Raw genomic sequence first — 22,274 nt, 5'->3', positions numbered from 1 at the left:
TTAAAAATCTTCTGGGCTTTTCATGCACAACAGTAGCAAGGATAGAATATGTTTTGTGCTGGGATTTGGAAACAGATTGTCAATATCAGGGGCCGTGGAACCTGGAAACAGTCATTAAAGGGTTGATGTGAGCATATGACCATATTGTGGTTCAGTACTTTCTTTTTTTTAAAGCCCCTTTTAAAATGAAGGCGGAATTATAAAATGATAAGGAGGAGAAGACAAATGTATATTTTTTCTCTCTTGTATTAACACAGGGAAAATGAAATGGAATAAGGTAAATTCTCCATTAAAGTCGCCTGTTTAACACAGAATAATTTAGAACTTAGTTGGGTGGCTAATGTATTAAAAGGTTTGCTGGACAGTTAAGTGTGTATTTCAAGTGCTGTAGGATTACAACAAGTAACTGTGTTGTATACATTGCATATGTGTCTTACTAACATTTTCAGTCATAACATGCATACACTAAATTCTTCAGAAGACAAAGTTGTCCAAAAGTTCAGCCCTGGCTAAGCAAGGAGCACATGTTGGTTTCTCAGCTCCTGTCACATTACACATTCATAAGAATACTGAGTTATGTGAGCCTAGGAATAGCTAATGCCAGGCATACCTTCAACAAATAGGCCACCTTGTCATTAGCCCTGTCTTAAATCAAGTTCAAGCCTGTGCTTAGCTAGTCTAGCTGCAAAGATTGTTCAGCTTTTCAGTATTGTCAAGGGTTTTGTGAAGTAAAAAAGTACCTGTCACCAAATAAACTGTTCTGAACAAACTCAGGCTATATTCCCCAACTATTCCTAACAACCCCCCTCCCCCCCCCCCCCCCCCCCCCGCCCTTAAAATGTTTTAAGAGATTTAAGAAGCTCTGTATCATACCTTTATTCTGGCTCACAAGCAATCTCCCAGCAGGAGAAAGTGGGCGTTTCCCAGCAAGCATGACATCACTTATAAGGGATTACATACAGAAATACATAGGGGATAATTGTATTATAAGTGATAGCCAGCATGGGTTTACTAAGGATAGAAGTTGTCAAACCAATCTAATTTGCTTTTATGAAGAGGTGAGTAGAAGCCTTGACAGAGGAATGGCTGTGGATATAGTGTTTCTGGATTTTGCCAAAGCGTTTGATACTGTCCCTCATAGACGTCTGACAGGTAAGTTAAGGTCCTTGGGCTTGGAAAGTTTAGTTTGTAACTGGATTGAACACTGGCTCATGGATTGTACCCAGAGAGTGGTGGTCAATGATTCGTACTCTGATTGGTCCCCGATTATTAGTGGTATACCCCAAGGTTCAGTACTGGGCCCGCTGTTGTTTAATTTATTTATCAATGATATAGAGGATGGCATTAACAGCTCTGTTTCCATCTTTGCAGATGACACCAAGCTTTGTAGCACGGTACAGTCTATAGAGGATGTGCATAAGTTACAAGATGACTTGGATAGACTAAGTGTTTGGGCATCCACTTGGCAAATGAGGTTCAATGTGGATAAATGTAAAGTTATGCATCTGGGTACTAATAACATGCATGCGTCGTATGTCTTAGGGGGGGATTAAACTGGCAGAGTCACTGGTAGAGAAGGATTTGGGTGTACTTGTAGATCACAGACTACAGAATAGCATGCAATGTCAGGCTGCTGCTTCCAAAGCCGGCAGGATATTGTCATGTATCAAAAGAGGCATGGACTCAAGGGACAGGGACATAATACTCCCCCTTTATAAAGCATTGGTACGGCCTCACCTGGAATATGCTGTTCAGTTTTGGTCACCTGTCCATAAAAGGGACACTGTGGAGCTGGAAAGGGTGCAGAGACGCGCGACTAAACTAATATGGGGCATGGAACATCTTAGCTATGAGGAGCGATTAAAGGAGTTACAATTGTTTAGTCTTGAGAAGAGACGTTTAAGGGGGGATATGATAAACGTATATAAGTATATTAATGGCCCATACAAAAAATATGGAGAAAAACTGTTCCAGGTTAAACCCCCCCAAAGGATGAGGGGGCACTCCCTACTTCTGGAGAAGAAAAAGTTTAGTCTCAAGGGGCGACACGCCTTCTTTACCATGAGAACTGTGAACTTATGGAACAGTTTACCTCAGGAACTGGTCACAGCAGGAAAAATTAACAGCTTTAAAACAGGATTAGATACATTCCTGGAACAAAATAACATTAATGCTTATGAAGAAATATAAAATCCCATCCCTTCCCCAATATCGCGCCACACCCCTAACCCTTCAATTCCCTGGTTGAACTTGCTGGACATATGTCTTTTTTCGACCATACTAACTATGTAACTATGTAACTATGAAGCCTGCTGGGGACAACTTCCGCTCTCACATTGTTGCAGAGCTGTGATGAATAGAAGACCTCAGGCTCTGTGCATGTTTCAGTCTGTGTTGCTATCAGTGACGCTTTCCTGCAGCTTTTAGTGAGAATCTGTGGAGCTTTCACTTTCTGTGCAGCTGATCTCAAGCTCAGTGCAGAGAAGCACTTCCTGAGTTTGGACTCCTGCGAGGTCGGGAGGAGACCAAACTCACTGTATTAATTGTGGCAGGGGACAGAACAGCGCCACCTAGTGGCCATTTTTTATATTGCATTTTAAACATTTCAATCAAGTAAGCTGCATACCCAGTGGGTTTTATTTAGGTAAGCAGCTGTGACATCTCAACTGTGTTTATGTTTTTATGTTATGACCAATTGGTGAATGTGCCAGATTAATTATATATTACTCAGATGTATGTACCAACTTATTCTGTCTTTAATTAATACTTCTTGTAAAATGCTATTGACAGTGATCTGCACTACTAATTCTACTATGAAGATTTCATCATTAATTACGACAATTCCTCAACTTACATTGGTAAAATATGTGTAGCTGACCCTAAATTTGGCCATATTTAGTTGTACAGACAAGTGTTATTTCACGAACCTTCCAATAAACATGCAGAGTTGGTGTAACACCAGCGCTCCGGCCAGACACGCTGGCCGTGAGTGCTCTCTTGACATGTCCCCGGGGACGCGCCCACATGCGAATCCCAGCCCTTCACTCACTTCCCTGGTCTTCCTGGTCTCGCAGCCCTGGCAGGCATGCCCCCACCTCCTAGGGCGTGCACACGCCCTAGGAAAATCACATAAGAATTGTGGGAAAACCGTCACACAGGTACAGACACTATATTATGAACTGCACTATCTTTACAGCCCCTGTAGTATAGTCAAATAAAAATTCCTGGAAAACCCCTTTAACCTCTTAAGGACCCATGACGTACTGGTACGTCATGAGTCTGCTCCCGTTCTATAACGCGTGGTCACGGCCGGGGCCCGTGGCTAATAGTGCATGGCACCACGTCTATTAACCCTTTAGACGGGGCATTCAAAGTTGATTGCCATGTCTAAAGTGAAACTAAACTAATGCCAGTTAGCTCAGGGGGCTGTTTGGGATCGCCGTGGTGAAATCGGGGCATCCCGGACAGCTGTAGGACACAAGGAGGGTCCGCTTACCTGCCTCCTGGTGTCCGATCGCCGAATGACTGCTCAGTGCCTGAGATCCAGGCATGAGCAGTCAAGTGGCAGAATCCATTGAGAAACCATTGATCAATGTAAAAGATCAGTGTGTGCAGTGTTATAGCCCCCTATGGGAGCTATAACAGTGCAAAATAAAAGGTGAAAAAAAAGTTAATAAAGATCATTTTACCCCTTCCCTAATAAAAGTTTGAATCACCCCCCTTTTCCCATTATGAAAAAAAACACAGTGTAAATAAAAATAAAATTAAACATATGTGGTATCGCCGCATGCGGAAATGTCTGAATGAGCAGAAACACAGAGCTACGGCAGCAGCAGGGAGTTCACTCTGGCTTAACTGTGTGTGCAGGCAGCGCATCTGTAGCGTCAAATGCTGCGGATGCGCTCCCATGTGACCGTACCCATAGGCGGGTTTCCACTGAAAATTGCCGCTGAAGTTTTTAAGCCAAAGCCAGAAGTGGATTCAGATGGAATAGGAAATATAAAGGAAGAATGTATAATTCTTCTTCCTGCTGGTTCCACTTCTGGCTTTGACTCAAAAACTCCAGTGACAGTTTAAAAAAAAAAACACCAGAAAAAACCTGCATGGAAACCTAGCATCAAATGTGTCCATAGACCATTATTACTTGATAGAAACCAAAAGAGTGTCATTGTGGCCTACAAACTGGTGGCATCCATCAGAGTTTGCTGGATGGAACAGCACAGACTTCTATTCCATTCAGCGTAGCCTATTCTTTGAAAGGACCATCAAGCTAAAAAAAAACAAAAAAAACTTGAGGCTGGGTTCACACATAGGATTTCGACCAGTATTTTAGTCAATATTTTAGCCAAAACCAGGTGTTCTTCTAAAATGAAGAAACATTGCAAAACTTTTGCAAATCGTTCAAAATATCTTATGTGAACCCAGCCTTAAAAAGGATATCCAGAATATTTTTTTTTTAAAACAGCACCACACCTGTCGCAGGTGTGCATTGTGGTATTACAACTTGACTCCATTCACTTCAACAGAACTGAGCTGAAATACCACACACAACCCATATAGTGATGTTTTTGAAATAAATTAGCTATGTTTTTATTTATTCCTGGATAACCCCTATAAGGTCTGCATGAAAAGCTTGGAATTAAATTGTCCCATACTCATGATGACTTGTAGAGGTATGGCCTCCGTATTTCGTGATGACTTGATTGGGTGTCATTTATGACTTGTTTTAAATAGTGTCTGTATAATATCAATAAAAATGCCCAAACACAGTAGAGGGAAGTTGGCAGAACTAACCAGGTCGTCACCTGATCGCAATGCGGCCCAATTGTTGCCCCATGTGAAAGGCCCAGAAATTAGTCCAAAGGATAGAGACAATATAGGGGGACATTTATCAATGTTTGCTTATGTATTCCTTTTTTTAGTTATTTTTTTCTTACAATTTTTTTGCTTATGTGCGACTTATTTATCAACTGCTTTCAGCCTGTTGATAAATCTTTCACATAAGCAATTTTTCTTTTTTTACTTTGGTAGTGGCTTTTTCTGCTCCATGTCTGAGCTGGAGTAAATTTAGTAGTTTTTTCCATGCGATGCGACTTTTTAGCGACTTTCGCACTTGATAAATCTCTGACCACTGCAAGTCAAAAATCACTTTTTGCTTTGGTAAGCAAGATCTTAATTTTTTGCTTAGGACACTGAACAATTAAAAAGTCGCAGAAAAAAGAGAGTAGTCGCAAGTGCGATTTTTATGCGACAATTTTAAGCAAAAAAAAAAAATACTACTAAATGCTTTGATAAATGTCCCCCATAGAGAATAAAGACGATACAGGGAAAGTAATTATTGAAATTAATATTCTTACAATATTGTGCATGTTAGAGAGACAGTATGAATGCATTTACCTGTGCAGACATATCTACTAACTCTGGTAACTTCAAAATGCGGCCTTCCTTTTCTTTTAGATAGTCTAACAAGCTTCCTGAAGAACATAGATATAAGTAGATATAACATATATGTCATTAAATTGAGCTGTATATAAAGACAGTGCCTAATAAACACATAAGAACAATTTAGGGGACCAGAGAAAGATTGTGTCACATCCGAAGGGGGTAATAGTCAGTAGTATAAATTTCACATTAAATCTAGTATTGGGGACAGCTCACCATTATACATACTCACCCTGTGACATATATTCAGTGACAATGTATATTGGCTCCTCAGAAACCACTGCATACAACTGGACCAGTTTATCATGGCGAAGCTTTTTCATGATCTGAGCCTCCTCCAAAAACGCTTCTGGGGACATAGTACCTGGCTTGAGGGTCTTTACAGCTACTTTAGTTGTACAATTCCATGTGCCTTTTAATTGTGAAAAGAAAAAAAATGTCACCAGATAACTTCATGTATTATTCTTATTATAGGCAGATAAGGTAACAGAAAAATACATTTGAAAGGGTTATCCGACCTTCACTTCTTAAAATAAAGCATGTTGTGCACTGATACTTACTGTGCCAAGTACTGTAGAATGGTTTTCATTTATATTTGATAATGATCCTGAGGTCAATGATGCCCTTTTGCTCCCACAGCATATCTTTGCTCATTAACTGAAGACTACATTTCCCATGAGTCTTCAGTCGTCCTGTGTCTCACAACCCTCCCCCTGCTCTAACTGTGTTCTACCTCCTATAGCCCATGAATGCGATTCCGCCATGTACCAAGCAGTCACTCTATATCAAAATTCTGTCTTTCAACCATACTGTTCATTTTGTAACCTCTATAATAAAAGTAAAGATATATTTTTGCTACTGTTATAAACTGAAATTCATAGTACACAACATTCACAAACATTTTATGAACAATAATGAAAAGCAGAGTTAACATCAGTAACATCTTCCTTGTTGTCAATACTTGCTAAAACTATCTTTCGCCGCTATTCTTTTGGGTGTGTTAATACCAGTTTTGCACATCTAGAAATGGAAATTTTTGTCCATTCTTGAAAAAAGGTTGAAGCTTAGTCAGATTGGATGGAGATTGTGAGCTGCAATTTTCAAGTCCTGCCACAGATTCTCTATTGGATTTAGTTCTGGGCTTTGACTGGTCCATTATAGGACATTAAAGGAGTAGTCCAGTATTGAAAAACTTATCCCCTATCCTAAGGATAGGGGATAAGTTTCAGATCACGGGGGCTCCGACCGCTAGGACCCCCAGCGATCTCCTGTATGAGGACCCGGCTCACTGGCCAGATAGTGTGTGTCAACCACCGCATGAAGCGGCGGCCGACACGCCCCATCAATACAGCGCTGTGGCAGAGACGGAAATTGCTGAAGGCAGTGCTATGGTTCTCCCATAGAGTTGTATTGAGGGGGCATGTCAGTCGCCGCTTTGAGCGGTGGTCGACATGCCCTCTTCCCGCGGACTGTAGGGGTGGCCCTGCGACCTGAAACTTATCCCCTATTCATAGAATAGGGGATAAGTTTTCCAGTCCTGGAATACTACTTTAACATGCCTTGATCTAAACTTTTCCATTGTAGCTCTGGCTGCATGTTTAAAGTCATTGTCCTGCTGAAAGATGAACCTCCGTCCCAGTCTTGAAGGGGTAGTCCCACGTAGGAAAATGTATCCCCGATCCATAAGATAGGGGATAGGTGTTATCTCGAGGTGTCTGACTGCTGGAACCCCCCTGACTGCTGGAACCCCCCTGCAGCTTTCCTGCTCCCCTCCTGCACAGAGCAGGTGTCGGCACACAGTCTCTATCGCATGGGGTCCTAGTAGGGGTCATCTATCGCATGGGGTCCCAGTAGTCAGAACCCTTGCAATCAGACACTTATTCCCTATTCTTTGGATAGGGGATATATTTTCCTACTTGGGAATTCCCCTTTAAATCTTACAGGCTGCATCAGCTTTTCTTCAAGGAGTGGCTGTATTTGGCTCCATCCCTCTTTCCATGAATTCTGACCAGTTTCCCTGTACCTGCTGAGGAAATGCTTTCACACAGCATGATGCTACCACCACTATATTTCACTGTGGATGGTGTGCTCAGAGTCACACTTGTTTGCTGTCTCTCCCTCATGGCTTGTGGCAAGCTCCACACATAATTTCTTAGCTCACTTTAAACAACTGGTTGCTTCAGGCCATTCTTCCATAAAGGTGAGATTTGTGGAGTACATGACATGACTAATAGATTTCTTGAGGACAGATTCTCCTTAGCTGTTGATCTTGCAGCTCCTCCAGAGTTATCATGGGCCTCTTGGTTGCTTCTTGATTATTTTCTCCTTGCCAGGCTTGTCAGTTTTGCTGGACAACCCTGTCTTGGTAGGTTTGCGGCTGTGCCATATTATTTTCATTTTACGATGATGAGTTTTATGGTGCTCCATGAAATGTTCAAAGTTTGCGATTTTTTTTAATAACCTATCCCTGATTTGCATTTCTCCACAACTTTATCCCTGACCTGTTTTGGTGAGCTCCTTGTTCTTCATGTTGCTCTTTGTTAAGTAATGCTCTCTAACAAACTCTGAGGCCTTTACAGAACAGGTGTATTTGTTCTGAGATTAAATAGCAGACAAGTGAACCCTATTTATTAAATATGTGACTTGCAAATGTGACTTGTTAAAGCAATTGCTGCTTCAGATTTATGTTAGGGGTTTCACTGTTAAATGGGCACTCTCATTAAAACTAGTTTTTGCTATTGCACTCCTTATGGTAAATAAAAAATCTTTCTAATTTATTTTGTTTAAAAATAGTTTTCTATGTTCTATTTGTGTTTAGAAAAGCTGCCTCTAGATGTCTCCTTACATGTCCAGAGCACATTTCCCCCCCATCTCTTGCACAGACTTTGGACTCCTGATGGCCTGGCAGAAGTCCAGAATCAGGAAATGCAGTCTGGAGTGCTGGGGGGGGGGGGGGGGGGTTGCAGCCTTAGCCAAGCATAGCTGATCTCACACTGAACTGCTCTGGGCGGTGTGTAGCAGAGTGAGGGAGGAAGTTATCCCTTGTATGGCTTCAGGTGATGTCATGCCTGCTGGGGAACGCCCCTTCACTGTCTGTGAATCTGACTGAGCAGAAAATACAGAGCAATATCAAGGTAGAAAACTAAAAAATAAAGGCAGGGGGTGGTTTATCATGATGTGGCAGTGAACTGGGAGGATTATACAATTAACAAGATCATGAGAGGTACTCTTTAAGGAGGTGAATACATGTGCACTCAATACTTTTGAGATTTTAAACAAAAAACAAAGTAAACTCGGCACTGCTGAGGCTGTACTACGGACTGTTAGGTGGGGAAGGGACCACTGGTAGACTGCTGTATGAACTCTGGTGGTGCTCAGACAGATCAACGAATCTTGATAGAAGAATAAATGAATGGCCGGCAACTCACCAGACTGTGGGGGGGTACAATAAATCGGTGAATAGGTACAATAAATCGGTAAATCGCCGATTTATTGTACCCCCCCACAGTCTGTCTATCCCCTGTCTGTTGCATTTGAGTATGCCGCAATAAAGAAGGATCTCACAAGAACCAGCGTGGTGAGTTGCCGACCATTCATTTATTCTTCTATCAAGACTTTGATTTGTAAATAATGATTTTGATTTGTAAATAATGTAAAGGATTCAAAAGCACAGCTAACCACACTTTTTAGTCTGAGATAAAACTTGTGTACTGGGTTGCTGGCAGACTATGTTGAACGGGTATTCCGGGCAAAAACATTTGATGTCTGATCGCGGGGGCCCCGCTGCTGGGACCCCACGCGATCTCCCTGCAGCACCCGCATTCTATGTGGGAGCTGCTTCTCCAGTTTCGGAAACCTCCGGGTTTCCGGGACTGGGGACGTGATGTCATGCCACGCCCCCTCCATTCATGTCTATGGGAGGGGGCGTGACAGCCATCACGGGTGCTGCAGGGGATAAAATGTTTTTGCCCGGAATACCCCTTTAAGGCAATTGAAATTAATGGTTTCGCCAAACACAGAAATATTGGCATCCCATTTTGGAATTTTTATGGCGTATCCGTGATGCGGATGCCCAAAACGTGATGTGAGATGTGTATTGGTACATTTTTGTCTGCTACATCCCCATCAAAAAAGTCACTCCCATATGGTCCTTGCTTGCAATATTGTCTAAGTAATATGGATGTCAATAGTAATGTACTATAGGGGGGGGGGGGTCACAAAGGGAGTGAGATAAGGGGACATTTTATTGCTTTAGGGTTTGATTGAGTTACGATGAACATCCTCATCAAATGCTAAATAAAATTTTAATAAAAAAAAAAAGATTTTTATAACTAAGACCACATTATGGTAGGTAGGATTTACCTGATAAAGCTAATGATGAAGTAATGTTATGTTATTTTTATTTTCAGTGGAATGACATGGATACCCAAAAAAGAAATGAGTAGATTACACCATTATATAACATTTATTTGAGGATTCTATGTGATGCATCCAAGGCAACAGTGATTTGTGTACTGATGTGATGCTTGCAAGTACCAAAAGGTATGTCCATCACAGGTGCACATATATGGGACAAATGTAGCAATGCGCTTATTGTCAACAGAGACTTATGTATTAACAAATTCAGCTTTGCTACATTTGCCTCTTATATATGAAGCTGAATGCATTCACACTACGTTCCTTACAGGTGCTTGTTCAGTATCTCCCATACGTGAGTACATCCCTCACATTTTTGTAAATAGTTTAGTATATCTTTTCATGTGACAACACTGAAGAAATGCTACAATGTAAAGTAGGGAGTGCACAGCCTATATAACAGTGTTTAATGTTGTGTCCCCTCAAAATAACTCTACACACAGCCATTAATGTTTAAACCTTGGCAACAAAAGTAAGTACATCCCTAGGTGGAAATGTCCAGTTTGGGCCCACAGTGGAAATATTTTGTGTGGCCACCATTATTAATTACCACTGGCTTAAGCCTCCTTGGCATGGAGTTTACCAGAGCTTCATAGGTTGACACAGAAGTCCCCTCCCATTCCTCTATGACAATATCTCAGAGCTTGCTCTCCCCCACCCTCATTAGAGAATGCCCCACAGATGCTCAATAGGGTTTAGGTCTGGAGACATCATTGACCAGTCCATCATGTTTACCGTAAACTTTTTTTTTTTTTTTTTTTTAGCAAGGCAGTAGTCATCTTGAAGATGTGTTTGGGGTTATTATTATGTTGCAATACTGCCTGCAACCCAGTCTCTGGAGTGAGGGGATCATGCTCTGCTTCAGTTTGTCCCAGTACATGTTGGCATTTATGGTTCCCTCAATGAACTGTAAGCAGCACTCTTGCAGCCCCATAACACTTCTATTACCATGCTCGACTGTAGGCAACACACACTTGTCTTTGTACTCCTCACCTGGTTGCCGTCAAACATACTTGACACCCTCTGAACCAAGTTTATATTGGTCTCATTGGACCACAGGACATGGTTCCAGTAATCCTTGTCTTCAGCAAGTTGTTTAGGCTTTGTTGAGCTTCATCTTTAGAAGAGGCTACCTTCTGGGATGACAGCCATGCATACCAATTTGATTCAGTGTGCAATGTAGAATTCTGAGCACTATTGTAAGACTCACCGCAGTCGACTGGAACTCGGGAGGTAGTAGATCTGCTGGACAGCAACAGTCTGGAACAAGGGAGATGGTAGATCCACTGGACCAGTGTGGCAGATGACGTGGGCAGTGCCAGGGAGCGGAGTCTAAGGTACCGCTGGTTTTCACCAGAGCCTGCTGCAAAGCGGGATGGTCTTGCTGCGGCAGTTGGCACCCAGTTTTCTACCCCTGACACGACTCGACCACACAGGCGGGTGAGGTGAAGCGAGGCACAGAAGGGATGAGACAGGACGTAATCAGGATAGCAGGAGGTCAGGGCAGGCGGCACAGGAGCGTAGTCAGAAACATTGCAGTAGGTCAATAGGCAGGCAGCAAGGAACACAGTCAGGTCACAGTCAGGAACACGACAAGACAACTCAGGAAACGCTTTCTCTTAGGCACAGTGGCAAACAAAGATCTGGCAGAGGTATATGGGAGGTGCAGAAACTTATAACAATGGGACAGGTGAAACCCATGATTATGGGCATACTGGCCCTTTAAATTTCAGAGCTCCGGCGCGTGCCCTAGGAGGCAGGGGCACGCGCGCCGGAGCTGAGAGAAGTAGGCAGAAGGTGGAGGTGAGTGACGGGCTGGAACTCGCATGCGGGCACGTCCCGTGATGCGAATCCCAGCCCGGCGTTAGAGAGTAACGATTGACAACCACAGCGCTTGAGGAGTGACACATGAAAAGAGTTAGGAATACAGAGAGAAGGGTGTAACCAAAGTTTGTATAAGACTGGATTGATTTTTTGTAAAACCTTGAACGGACCAAGGAATCGAGGACCTAACTTGTAGCTGGAATTTTGAAACAAATGTACTTAGAAGATAACCAAACTTTATCACCGGGAGAGAAGGATGGATGAGGTGGGTTTTCATTCGAGAGGAGGCCAGGGACAAAGAATGCAGAGTCTGTGGCCAAATGGAAGAGAAGTCACAGACAAGTTCATCTACAGCTGGGACACCAGAAGAAACTGGAACTGGAAGAGGAGACCGGAGATGATGACCATAAACAATAAAAAACGGAGAGGTCCTCGTGGACACGGAATCCTTATGATTATAGGAAAATTCGGCCCAGGGAAGAAGATCAACCCAGTCGTCCAGACAAGCAGTAACATAATGGCAAAGATAAGTCTTTAAAATCTGATTTACCCTCTCCACTTGACCGTTAGATTGAGGGTGGTAGGAAGAGTCCAGATGGATATCAAAACAGGTACAGAGAGCTCGCCAGAAATTGGACATAAACTGAACTCCGTGGTCTGAGACGATATGTTCTGGTAGACCATGTAGACGTGAAATATGTTGTAAGAAATGCTTCGCCAACTGTGGAGCAGATGGAAGACCAGGAAGTGGGATCAAATGAGCCATTTTGGAAAACCGATCAACTACGACCCAGATGACCGTGTTATTATGAGATGGTGGAAGATCGGTTATAAAATCCATTGCGATGTGAGTCCGTGGAGTCTCTGGAATGGGCAATAGCTGTAAGAGTCCTGCGGGTTTTTGTCGAGGAGTTTTGTCATAAGTGATAGGGATATGATATAGTTCCACCAGATTCTCAAACTCCAACAATTTCCCTTGATCAAAAAATTTACCCACATATTTAATACCATAATTCCACCAAGGTAAAAAAATCCTCAGTTTTAAATTCCTTTAGTAGACAATTACCCCAAATGTAAGTGAACCTAGAACTACCACCCAGATTAAATTCCCTTTTAATTTTATTCCAAATCTGATCAATTTGTAAAATAAGTGTAACCTTTCCACCCTTAGAAATCTTCAGACCCCTGATTCTAATTTCTCAAAACTATTATTTTTAAACCCTAAAATCTACCTAAGAAAACACCACCAACCTCCCCCATTTTTCCCATTGATCTGTGAGGCCCAAATTTGGAATCACAAACCTCCTGCCTCTTTTGGGAGCATCAAATACTTCAACTTTATCCTAACATTCCCTTTTCCCCATATTAACTGATTAATTATACTTTCAATTTCATTATAACTTCTCCTAAATTCCTCAAACCATTCTGATGAAGTAAGTCCACATTTTTCTAGAGTCTTCCAAAGAAAAGCCCACTCCACCCAGTTGAATTCCTGGGTGGAGTGGGCCCCCCTATCTCCCAATTGAATAGCAGAAAATAATTTGCGGATATTATCAAAGACACTTCTTCCTTTCAAGAATTCCATTTGATCCTTACTCACCAATTTTGTTATCAAGGGTTTTAAAGGGGTACTCCGCCCTTAGCATCTTATCCCCTATCCAAAGGGGATAAGATGTCAGATCGCCGCAGTCCCGTTGCTGGGGACCCCCGGGATCTCCGCTGCGGCACCCCGCTATCATTACTGCACAGAGCAAACTCGCTCTGTGGGTAATACAGGGGACGGAGCATCGTTACGTCACGGCTCTGCCCCTCGTGACATCACGGCCCGCCCCCTCAATACAAGTCTATGGGAAGGGGCGTGATGTCACGATGCTCCGGCCCCTGTATCGCCGGTCATTACGCACAGAGCGAGTTTGCTCTGTGCAGTAATGATAGCAGGGTGCTGCAGCGGAGATCCCGGGGGTCCCCAGCAGCGGGACCCCGGCGATCTGACATCTTATCCCCTATCCTTTGGATAGGGGAAAAGATGTCTAGGGGGTGGAGTACCCCTTTAACCGTAGTGTCAGTATCTTAGAAAATAAGAGATGGGGCGATATGATTCCACCTCTTTGCGCTCTTTACCTTTCTTTGGAATTAGTACATTTCGGGCCTCGCCCATGGATTCAGGCATTCTCCCCCCAAACCGAATAATGGTTATCATCAGTGTCACCTGCACTGCCTGTCTGTACTGACAGATTAGTGCAGGTGACACTGATGATAGATTTTCTTTAAACACAAAAGCTCCACAGTTTTACAATGCTTAATCTGGCTTTGCAGGTAGCACTGGTCAATAACCACAAAGAGTGCAGGAATGACCATCCATGTATTGAAACAACCCATATACTGTAGTCATACCTTTCCAGACATCTCCGAAGCAGCCCTGTCCCAGCTTTTTATCTAGAGTGATAGACTCTCTTGCTATTTCCCAGGCATCTTTTGCAAGTCCCATTGTTTGAGGTTTAAGGTTGACACAAGGCTTTGTTAACAGTTGGCACAGACCATCATTGAATTCTGCAGAGATGAAGAAAAATCATAAATAACTATGGTAAATCCTCATCGAAGACATGCAATAAAGAAATGCAAAATTAAAGTAGATCTTTTTAAACAATATACTTCCATTTTAACCCATCTACAACCACAATGTTTTGGCTCAAAATGACCAATTTTGGTGGTATAATGTCCCAAACTTATTTATTATTTGGGCTGTCAAAATAATTTTGACTTTCCTTTCAATTTGTTTGTAAGACACATAGGTCTATTTTGTGCCAATATGTATTTTTTTTCTTTTTTAGTTTTATTTGTGGAAGATCATGTAAAGGATGACCATTTCATTTTTTATATATTCCTAAAATAAATATATCTGTATAGGTTTCTCAAAATTGCATACAAAGACATGTCACATTGTTGCAGCAAAGCAAAGAAGTCAGTAACGTGACATCATTGTAATAGAACACAACCTGCAAATGAATACAACTACAATTGAGACATCATCACAATAAACATAGCCCAGAAATAATAACATAGATTATTTTATCAGTAGGATTTTCTGCAAACCCCATTCAAGTAAGACAATAATAGATATTTTGCAACAAATATGCAGCATGTGAACATACCATATCGCATGTTCACAAGTAACAGATTTATTGTGAGATTTTAAAAGAGCAGACAGCTAACTCTGAAAATGCAAATGTTAAACAAATCACAGTTGATATGTAAACGTAAAGGAGGTGTTCACTTATAGAAAATGTCTTTTTAAAGGAGTACTCCAGTGAAATAAAAATAATCCCCTATCCAAAGGGGTGGGGTGGGGGGAGGTTCTGTGGTTTGACCGCTGAGACCCCCCCCCCCCCCCCGAGATCTACTGCACAGTGCCCCGGCAGTCCACAGGAAGGGGATGCATGGAGGGGGAGTGTAAGCGGAAAAGTGTCTGCTGTGTGCACAGTACAGCCGAACCCCTTTTAAAACAATGGGAGGCTTCTGCACTGGAATTTCCGAGAGGAATATTTACCCTGGATGGGCCCTAACACACAGAACTTGCTATAAACCACTATAGCCTTATGTCACAGTCCTCTTAAAATTGCTGTAGGATACACCTTCTTTTTTTTTCTTTTTTTGCAGCCAACCTGTAACAGTCACACTCAGATTGTGCAAATGTTGCTGGATACATAATTGCTAGAACATCATGGGGTTTAAAGTCATAGTGTCAGGGTAGTTAAGCCTTTGTGGTGTCCCGGTACAAGACATGGTTCTGTACCATCTCTAGATCCCCTCCAGAAGAGTCCCTCCAGTCCATAAGGCTCTCCTGCAGGGCTCACCCCTTGCTCACCTTCTGTTAATGCATTGCAAATGTGTTGTGTACATATTGTTCATTATACATAAAGTTGTACAAATGTATAGAGGTTAGTCATGTGAACCACTGTCATGTGACACTACCCAGAGTGCCATGGGCACAGGAACCACAGGCTTTGCAACCAATGGGCTTTAGTTAAGCCTCCATAGCATATAAGGGGCTGTAGTCTCTAAACTCTCTCTTATCTCCTGGATTTCAGACAAGAACAATACCTGTACTATCTAACTTCATCTCTGCTAGGCCAAAGCCTAAAGAACCTGCAGCCACTTCAAATGTGAGTTATCAAGCTCTATCTACAATTCTAGTGACTACTACTCAATGCAAGAACAATATTAGTAGCACAGTGGCCCGCATAAATCATCTCAATACTACAAGTCCCAGCAAGCCTGTGAGGTATCCTGCATCCCGGTTGCCTCTAGAGAAACTGCATATTTGTAAAGACTGTTTAATAAGAAGTTAAAGTAAAAGTTCCAGTTATCACACAATTCCTGCTGTGGACATTCCTTTATTGCCTGCCGTTTTTGGGTTGGTTGTCGGCAGGGCCTTATACAGAAAATAACCACATCCTGGCGTCACAACTAATCAAGGGTTAATAACACCTTAGCTCCACAGGGTTAATACCACCAGACCCTGCTACACCATCGCAACACCCCCACCACACCTTTAAGTCAATACTAATTATATGAGGCAAGCACAGGGTTAATCCTGGGTCCTTAATACAGAAAATTGTTCCACCCACACACTGTTACAGTGTAGAATATGAACATGCAAAATGATGGGTTTTGCATTGTGAAAATGTATACATAGTAGCATACTGAGTGTGTAATGGATTGTAGTATTCATGCAATTATTTAATGGGGATACAGCATTTGTAACAATTTTTATCTGGCGAAGCATTTACGGTCATTGCTGACATTTTGCAGTGTTCTATTCCTTAAAAAGCAGTACCAGATAATGAAAAATATCCTATTGGATCCAATTGGGGGCTAATTAATGTTTTAAGGAATGATATTTAAATGTGTGTACCTGGTGAGATTGCAAGGGGTGAGTAAGGACCCCATGTTCAGATATAAGAGGAGTGGTGAGGACAATGAGACTATTTCTTTATTATCTAATAGTTCTTCACTATTTTGAGACTGTTACTAATCCTGTTGCAAGAATAGTTTCTGGAACACTTGGGAAAAGCCATTGCGTCTTCTGATACCACCGTGTGCATTTTTTACGCCAGCAGGCATACTTTATTAAGTGTTTTAGCATTAAAAAGCATACAAATTCCTCTAGTGCAGAGTGTTTTCAACAAGCTTTTAGTTACCATGGGTTACTGCATGTTGCCGTAACTTTGACATTAACATAGCCTTAAACTATTTGAATACATTCCTAGGTGACCCTAGCAGTGATATACAGGGCTTTAGAGCTCTTAGGCAGTGTTATACATGTGTTTTGAGGCTTATTTTATTGTCAGTTTATGGAGAACCTGTTTGCGCGAACCAAACTTTTTCAGAAAGTTTAGCAAGCCAGCTAAGCCAAACTGTAATGATGATATATGTCAACATGCCTCTTGAACTGCACCTGTGTTCCTTCCCTGAGTGCAGTATACAGCTATGGAGGAGGCTCAGTAACGTGTATTGTCACATGCTCCTCCATAGCCATGTATGGACGATTAGCCATTGGGCTGCATACAGGGATGAAGGACCAAGTGGAAGCAGAGCTCTGTGATGAAAGAGAAAAGCATTACTCCTTTAGTCCCCTGATGATAGGCCTCTCTCTAGCCAGCTAGCACCCTGCTCTGTACTGATGAGGGACAAGAACACCCAAAAAGCTGTCTGCAGATGAGTACTCTCTCCTTCCCGAAGATTTCTTGCTTGTCATACATTTCCAGTCAGTTTATAAGGCTAGGTTCACACTGTGGAATTTCTGGGCAGAATTTCTGCCATAGATCGAGCCAACGGCACTAGGACCAAGCGGACTACATTTCCCTCTGCATAGATGGCAATGCATTTCTGAGCAGATCTCCTAAAAGATCCACCCAGAAATGCATTGCAGTCTATGGGGGCAGCAATGCAGTCTCCTCAGTCCTAGCGCCGCCGGCTCGATCTCTGGCAGAAATTCTGCCCAGAAATTCCATAGTGTGAACCTAGCCTTATAAACTGACTGGAAATGTATGACAAGCAAGAAATCTTCGGGAAGGAGAGAGTACCCATCTGCAGACAGCTTTTTGGGTTTTCTTGCCCTTCATAAGTACAGAGCAGGGTGCTAGCTGGCTAGAGAGAGGCCTATCATCAGGGGACTAAAGGAGTAATGCTTTTCTCTTTCATCACAGAGCTCCACTTACACTTGGTCCTTCATCCCTGTATGCAGCCCAATGGCGAATCGTCCATACATGCCTATGGAGGAGCATAAGCGAAGTCTACCTGAAAAGGCAGTATGCGAGTTTCATTAAATTTCCTTTATTTACAGAATTTCCAGTGGAGAATCAATGATATATAAGTCTCCAGAAGTCTTTATTAAACTCTCCTTAAAGAGTAGCTTCCTCCATCCTTTTTTTTATTCCTGCCCCTGCCTATTACCCATCTATCCCTAACCCCCTCCCTGCCTTGAATTTTTTTTTTACTATATTAAAAAGGCCTTTTTGTCTGCCTGGTAGTGTGCTCACTACCAGGCAGACTTCCCCAGCAGGCACGACGTCACTGATGCCTGCTGGGGCCAACACTTCCGCCCTTAGTTCTTCTACACAGGGCGCCTCCAGCTGTTTCACCACTACAATTACCAGCTTGCCCTGACATTTATTGGCTGTCAGGGCATGCTGGGAGTTGTAGTGGTGAAACAGCTGGAGGAACCCTGTGTTAAGAACTATGTCTTTCCATGGACGCAGAGCAACCCAAAACCCAAACGACCATAACCGACGAACACTGCTACCTGAACCCCTCCGCGCAACCCGCTCTTCCCCATACCAAAGTGCAGGAGAGTCCGGTGTGAGGTGGATAACGGCAGCAGCGATGGGATGCCGGGAGGCGGGGCCGGCATGCGAGGCGAGGGAGCAGGTGAGCGAATGCGCACATCTGTTCTCAGCGCTCGCTCCCGCCTGTCTGATTGACAGGCAGGGAGCGAGCGCAGCCTGACTGAATTCGGACCGATTGCCTGGCCACGTCACGCCAGGCTGCAGCCGGCCACTAGGAGGGAGACCCCTAGTGGCCGGATTCAAATGTAAATGAATGAAAAAAAATCTTTGGAACAGTGGGCATCTTTGGAACAGTGGGCTGTGCAAATGAAAAATTACATTTTTCATTTTCACGGCCCACTGTTCAAAAAATCTGTCAGACACCTGTGGGGTGTAAATGCTCACTGCACCCCTTATTACATTCCGTGAGGGATGTAGTTTCCAAAATGGGGTCACATGTTGGGGGTTTCCACTGTTCTGGCACCATGGGGGTTTTGTAAATGTACATAGCCTTCAATTCCAGGCACATTGGCCCTCATTTACTATTCTAAACCCGACTTGTTTTGTCGGGTTTTTTTGTCGCATCTTTGTCTGCGACATGTCGCAGACATCGTGCACCAGTCTGTGACACGATGCAACATTTTTTCCTGACGGACCCGATGTGGATTCTCCCAAACCCGAAAAAGAGGAGTAACCCAACATTTCTGAGCTTTCCCACGTATTTATAAAGCTTTCCAACCTGAATTTGTTCAATTGTTGTGGATTTTTTCCCAACAACTCAGAGGAGTTAGAAACCAAAACCAACAAAACCCACGTGCGACAAACAGGATGCGACAAAATAATAAATACCAGGGGAAAAAAGCAGTCAGGTAAGAAAGCAACATAGACTTACAACCCGATTTTCTAAGTAAATGAGGGCCATTCTCTCTCTGAAAGCCCAATGGTGCTCCTTCTCTTCTGAGCATTGTAGTTCACCCACAGAGCACTTTATGTCCACACAGCTATTTTATTTTTATGTCCAGTATCTATATACTCAGAAGAAATGGTGCTACACATTTTGGGGGCTTTTGTCCTATTACCAAAAATTTGGGATAACATCAGCATTTTAGTGAAGAAAATGAAATTTTTCATTTTCACTTCCAACTTTGACAAATTTTTGTTAAACACCTGTGGGGTGTTAAGGCTCACTATACCCCTTGTTACATTCCGTGAGGGGTGTAGTTTCCAAAATGGGGTCACATGTGGGTATTTTTTTTGCGTTTGTCAGAACCGCTGTAAAGCAGCCACCCCTGTGCAAATCACCAATTTGGGCCTCAAATGTAGATAGTGCGCTCTCACTCCTGTGCCTTGTTGTGCGTCCACAGAGCATTATACGTCCACATATGGGGTATTTCCGTACTCAGGAGAAATTGTGTTACAAATTTTGGGGGTCTTTTTCTCCTTTTCCTTTTTGTGAAAATGAAAAGCATGGGCCAACACCAGAATTTTTCTTTTTTTTTTTTTTTACACTAACAGGCTGGAGTAGATCAAAACTTTACCTTTTCATAAGGGGTAAAAGGAGAAAAAGCCCCCCAAAATTTGTTGGGTAATTTTTCCCGAGTACGGAAATACCCCATATGTGGCCCTAAACTGTTGCATTGAAATACGACAGGGCTCCGGAGTTAGAGAGCGCCATGCGCATTTGAAGCCTAAATTAGATATTTGCATAGGGACGGACCCCGATGCAAGAATTAGACTTGTCTCGGATACTAAAATTACCCTACGGCAGTGTTTCCCAAACAGGGTGCCTCCAGCTGTTGCAAAACTCCCAGCATGCCTGGACAGTCAATGGCTGTCCGGCAATACTGGGAGTTGTTGTTTTGCAACAGTTGGAGGCTCCGTTTTAGAAACCGTGCCGTACCAGAGGTTTCTCATTTCTATTTGGGGGGTGGGGGGGGGGGGGGCAGTGTAACTGTGTATATATGTGTATATGTAGTGTTTTACCCTTTATTTTGTGTAAGTGTAGTGTAGTGTTTTTAGGGTACATTCAGACTGCCGGGGGATTACTGCCAGCGAGTTTGAGCTGCAGTGGAAATTTTCCTGCATCTCTAACTTGCAGCAAACCTCCAGCTGTTGAAAAACTACAATTTGGGCACCCCAGGTAAAAATTTGTTTGGGCACCCCAGGTAAAAATTTGTATTAATGTGCATAAAGAAGCCAAGGAAAGATGGAAAAATCCCCAAAAGGAATTAAATTACAGATTAGACATTCTTATAATATGTCAACAAAAGTTAGATTTTATTTCCATCATTCCATCATTTACACTTTCAAAATAACAGAAAACAAAAAAATGGCATCTGCAAAAGTTTGGGCACCCTGCAGAATTTATAGCATGCACTGCCCCCTTTGCAAAGCTGAGACCTGCCAGTGTCATGGATTGTTCTCAATCATCATCTGGGAAGACCAGATGATGTCAATCTCAAAGGTTTTAAATGCCCAGATTCATCTGACCTTGCCCCAACAATCAGCACCATGGGTTCTTCTAAGCAGTTGTCTAGAAATCTGAAACTGAAAAAAGTTGACGCTCACAAAGCTGGAGAAGGCTATAAGAAGATAGCAAAACATTTCCAGATGTCAATAACCTCTGTTCGGAATGTAATTAAACAATGGCAGTCATCAGGAACAGTGGAAGTTAAAGCAAGATCTGGAAGACCAAGAAAAATATCAGACAGAACAGCTGGCAGGATTGTGAGAAAAACAACTCAAAACCCACGTTTGACTGCACAATCCCTCCAGAAAGATCTGGTACACACTGGAGTTGTGGTACACTATTCCACTATAAAGAGATACTTGTACAAATATGGTCTTCATGGAAGAGTCATCAGAAGAAAACCTCTTCTACGTCCTCACCACAAAAATAAACGTTTGAACTTTGCAAATGAACATATAGACAAGCCTGATGAATTTTGGAAACAAGTTCTGTGGACTGATGAGGTTAAAGTTGAACTTTTTGGCCGGAATGAGCCGGAATGGGCCGGAGAAGAAGGGGGGAACAGAATTTAATTAAAAGAACCTCTGTCCAACTGTTAAGCATGGGGGTGGATCAATCGTGCTTTGGGGTTGTATTGCAGGCAGTGGCACAGGGAACATCTCACGAGTAGAAGGAAAAATGGATTCAATAAAATTTCAGCAAATTTTGGATACTAACTTGATGCCATCTGGGAAAAAGAGGAAGTTAAAGAGTGGATGGCTTCTACAAATGGATAATGATCCTTAACACACCTCAAAATCCACGGGGATTACATCAAGAGGCGTAAACTGAAGGTTTTGCCACGGCCTTCACAATCTCCTGACCTCAACATAATTGAAAATCTATGGATAGACCTTAAAAGAGCAGTGCGTGACAGACAGCCCAGAAATCTCAAAGAACTGGAAGACTTTTGTAAGGAAGAATGGGCAAAGATACCTCAAACAAGAAGTGAAAGACTCTTGGCTGGCTACAAAAAGCGTTTACAAGCTGTGATACTTGCCAAAGGGGGCAGTGCAAGATATTAACTCTGCAGGGTGCCCAAACTTTTGCAGACGCCATTTTTTTTCCTGTTATTTTGAAAGTGTAAATGATGGAAATAAAATCTAACTTTTGTTGACATATTATAAGAATGTCTAATCTGTAATTTGATGCCTTTTGGAGATTTTTCCATCTTTCCTTGGCTTCTTTATGCACATTAATACAAATTTTTACCTGGGGTGCCCAAACTTTTGATCCCCACTGTAACCCCTTTAAGA

The 22,274-nt window shown here is 42.6% G+C and overlaps 1 protein-coding gene across 6 annotated transcripts in view; it reads right to left on the bottom strand.

The window, feature by feature from the left end:
• FGR (FGR proto-oncogene, Src family tyrosine kinase) overlaps positions 1 to 22,274 on the bottom strand; it is a 197,654-nt gene that overhangs the window by 27,180 nt on the left and 148,200 nt on the right. For all 6 annotated transcript variants that reach the window (XM_056557378.1, XM_056557382.1, XM_056557381.1 and 3 more), the window contains 3 exons: positions 14,077 to 14,232; positions 5,675 to 5,854; positions 5,398 to 5,474 (listed from right to left, as the gene is read on the bottom strand). In XM_056557378.1, coding sequence (XP_056413353.1) covers positions 5,398 to 5,474; positions 5,675 to 5,854; positions 14,077 to 14,232 — 413 coding nt within the window. The remainder of the gene's footprint in view (positions 1 to 5,397; positions 5,475 to 5,674; positions 5,855 to 14,076; positions 14,233 to 22,274) is intronic.

This window comes from Hyla sarda, chromosome 2, assembly GCF_029499605.1.
Source record: "Hyla sarda isolate aHylSar1 chromosome 2, aHylSar1.hap1, whole genome shotgun sequence".
NCBI classification, from domain to species: Eukaryota; Metazoa; Chordata; class Amphibia; order Anura; family Hylidae; genus Hyla; species Hyla sarda.
Note: the sequence above shows the minus strand (reverse complement) of the source record. Positions and strands in the feature narration are given on the sequence as shown.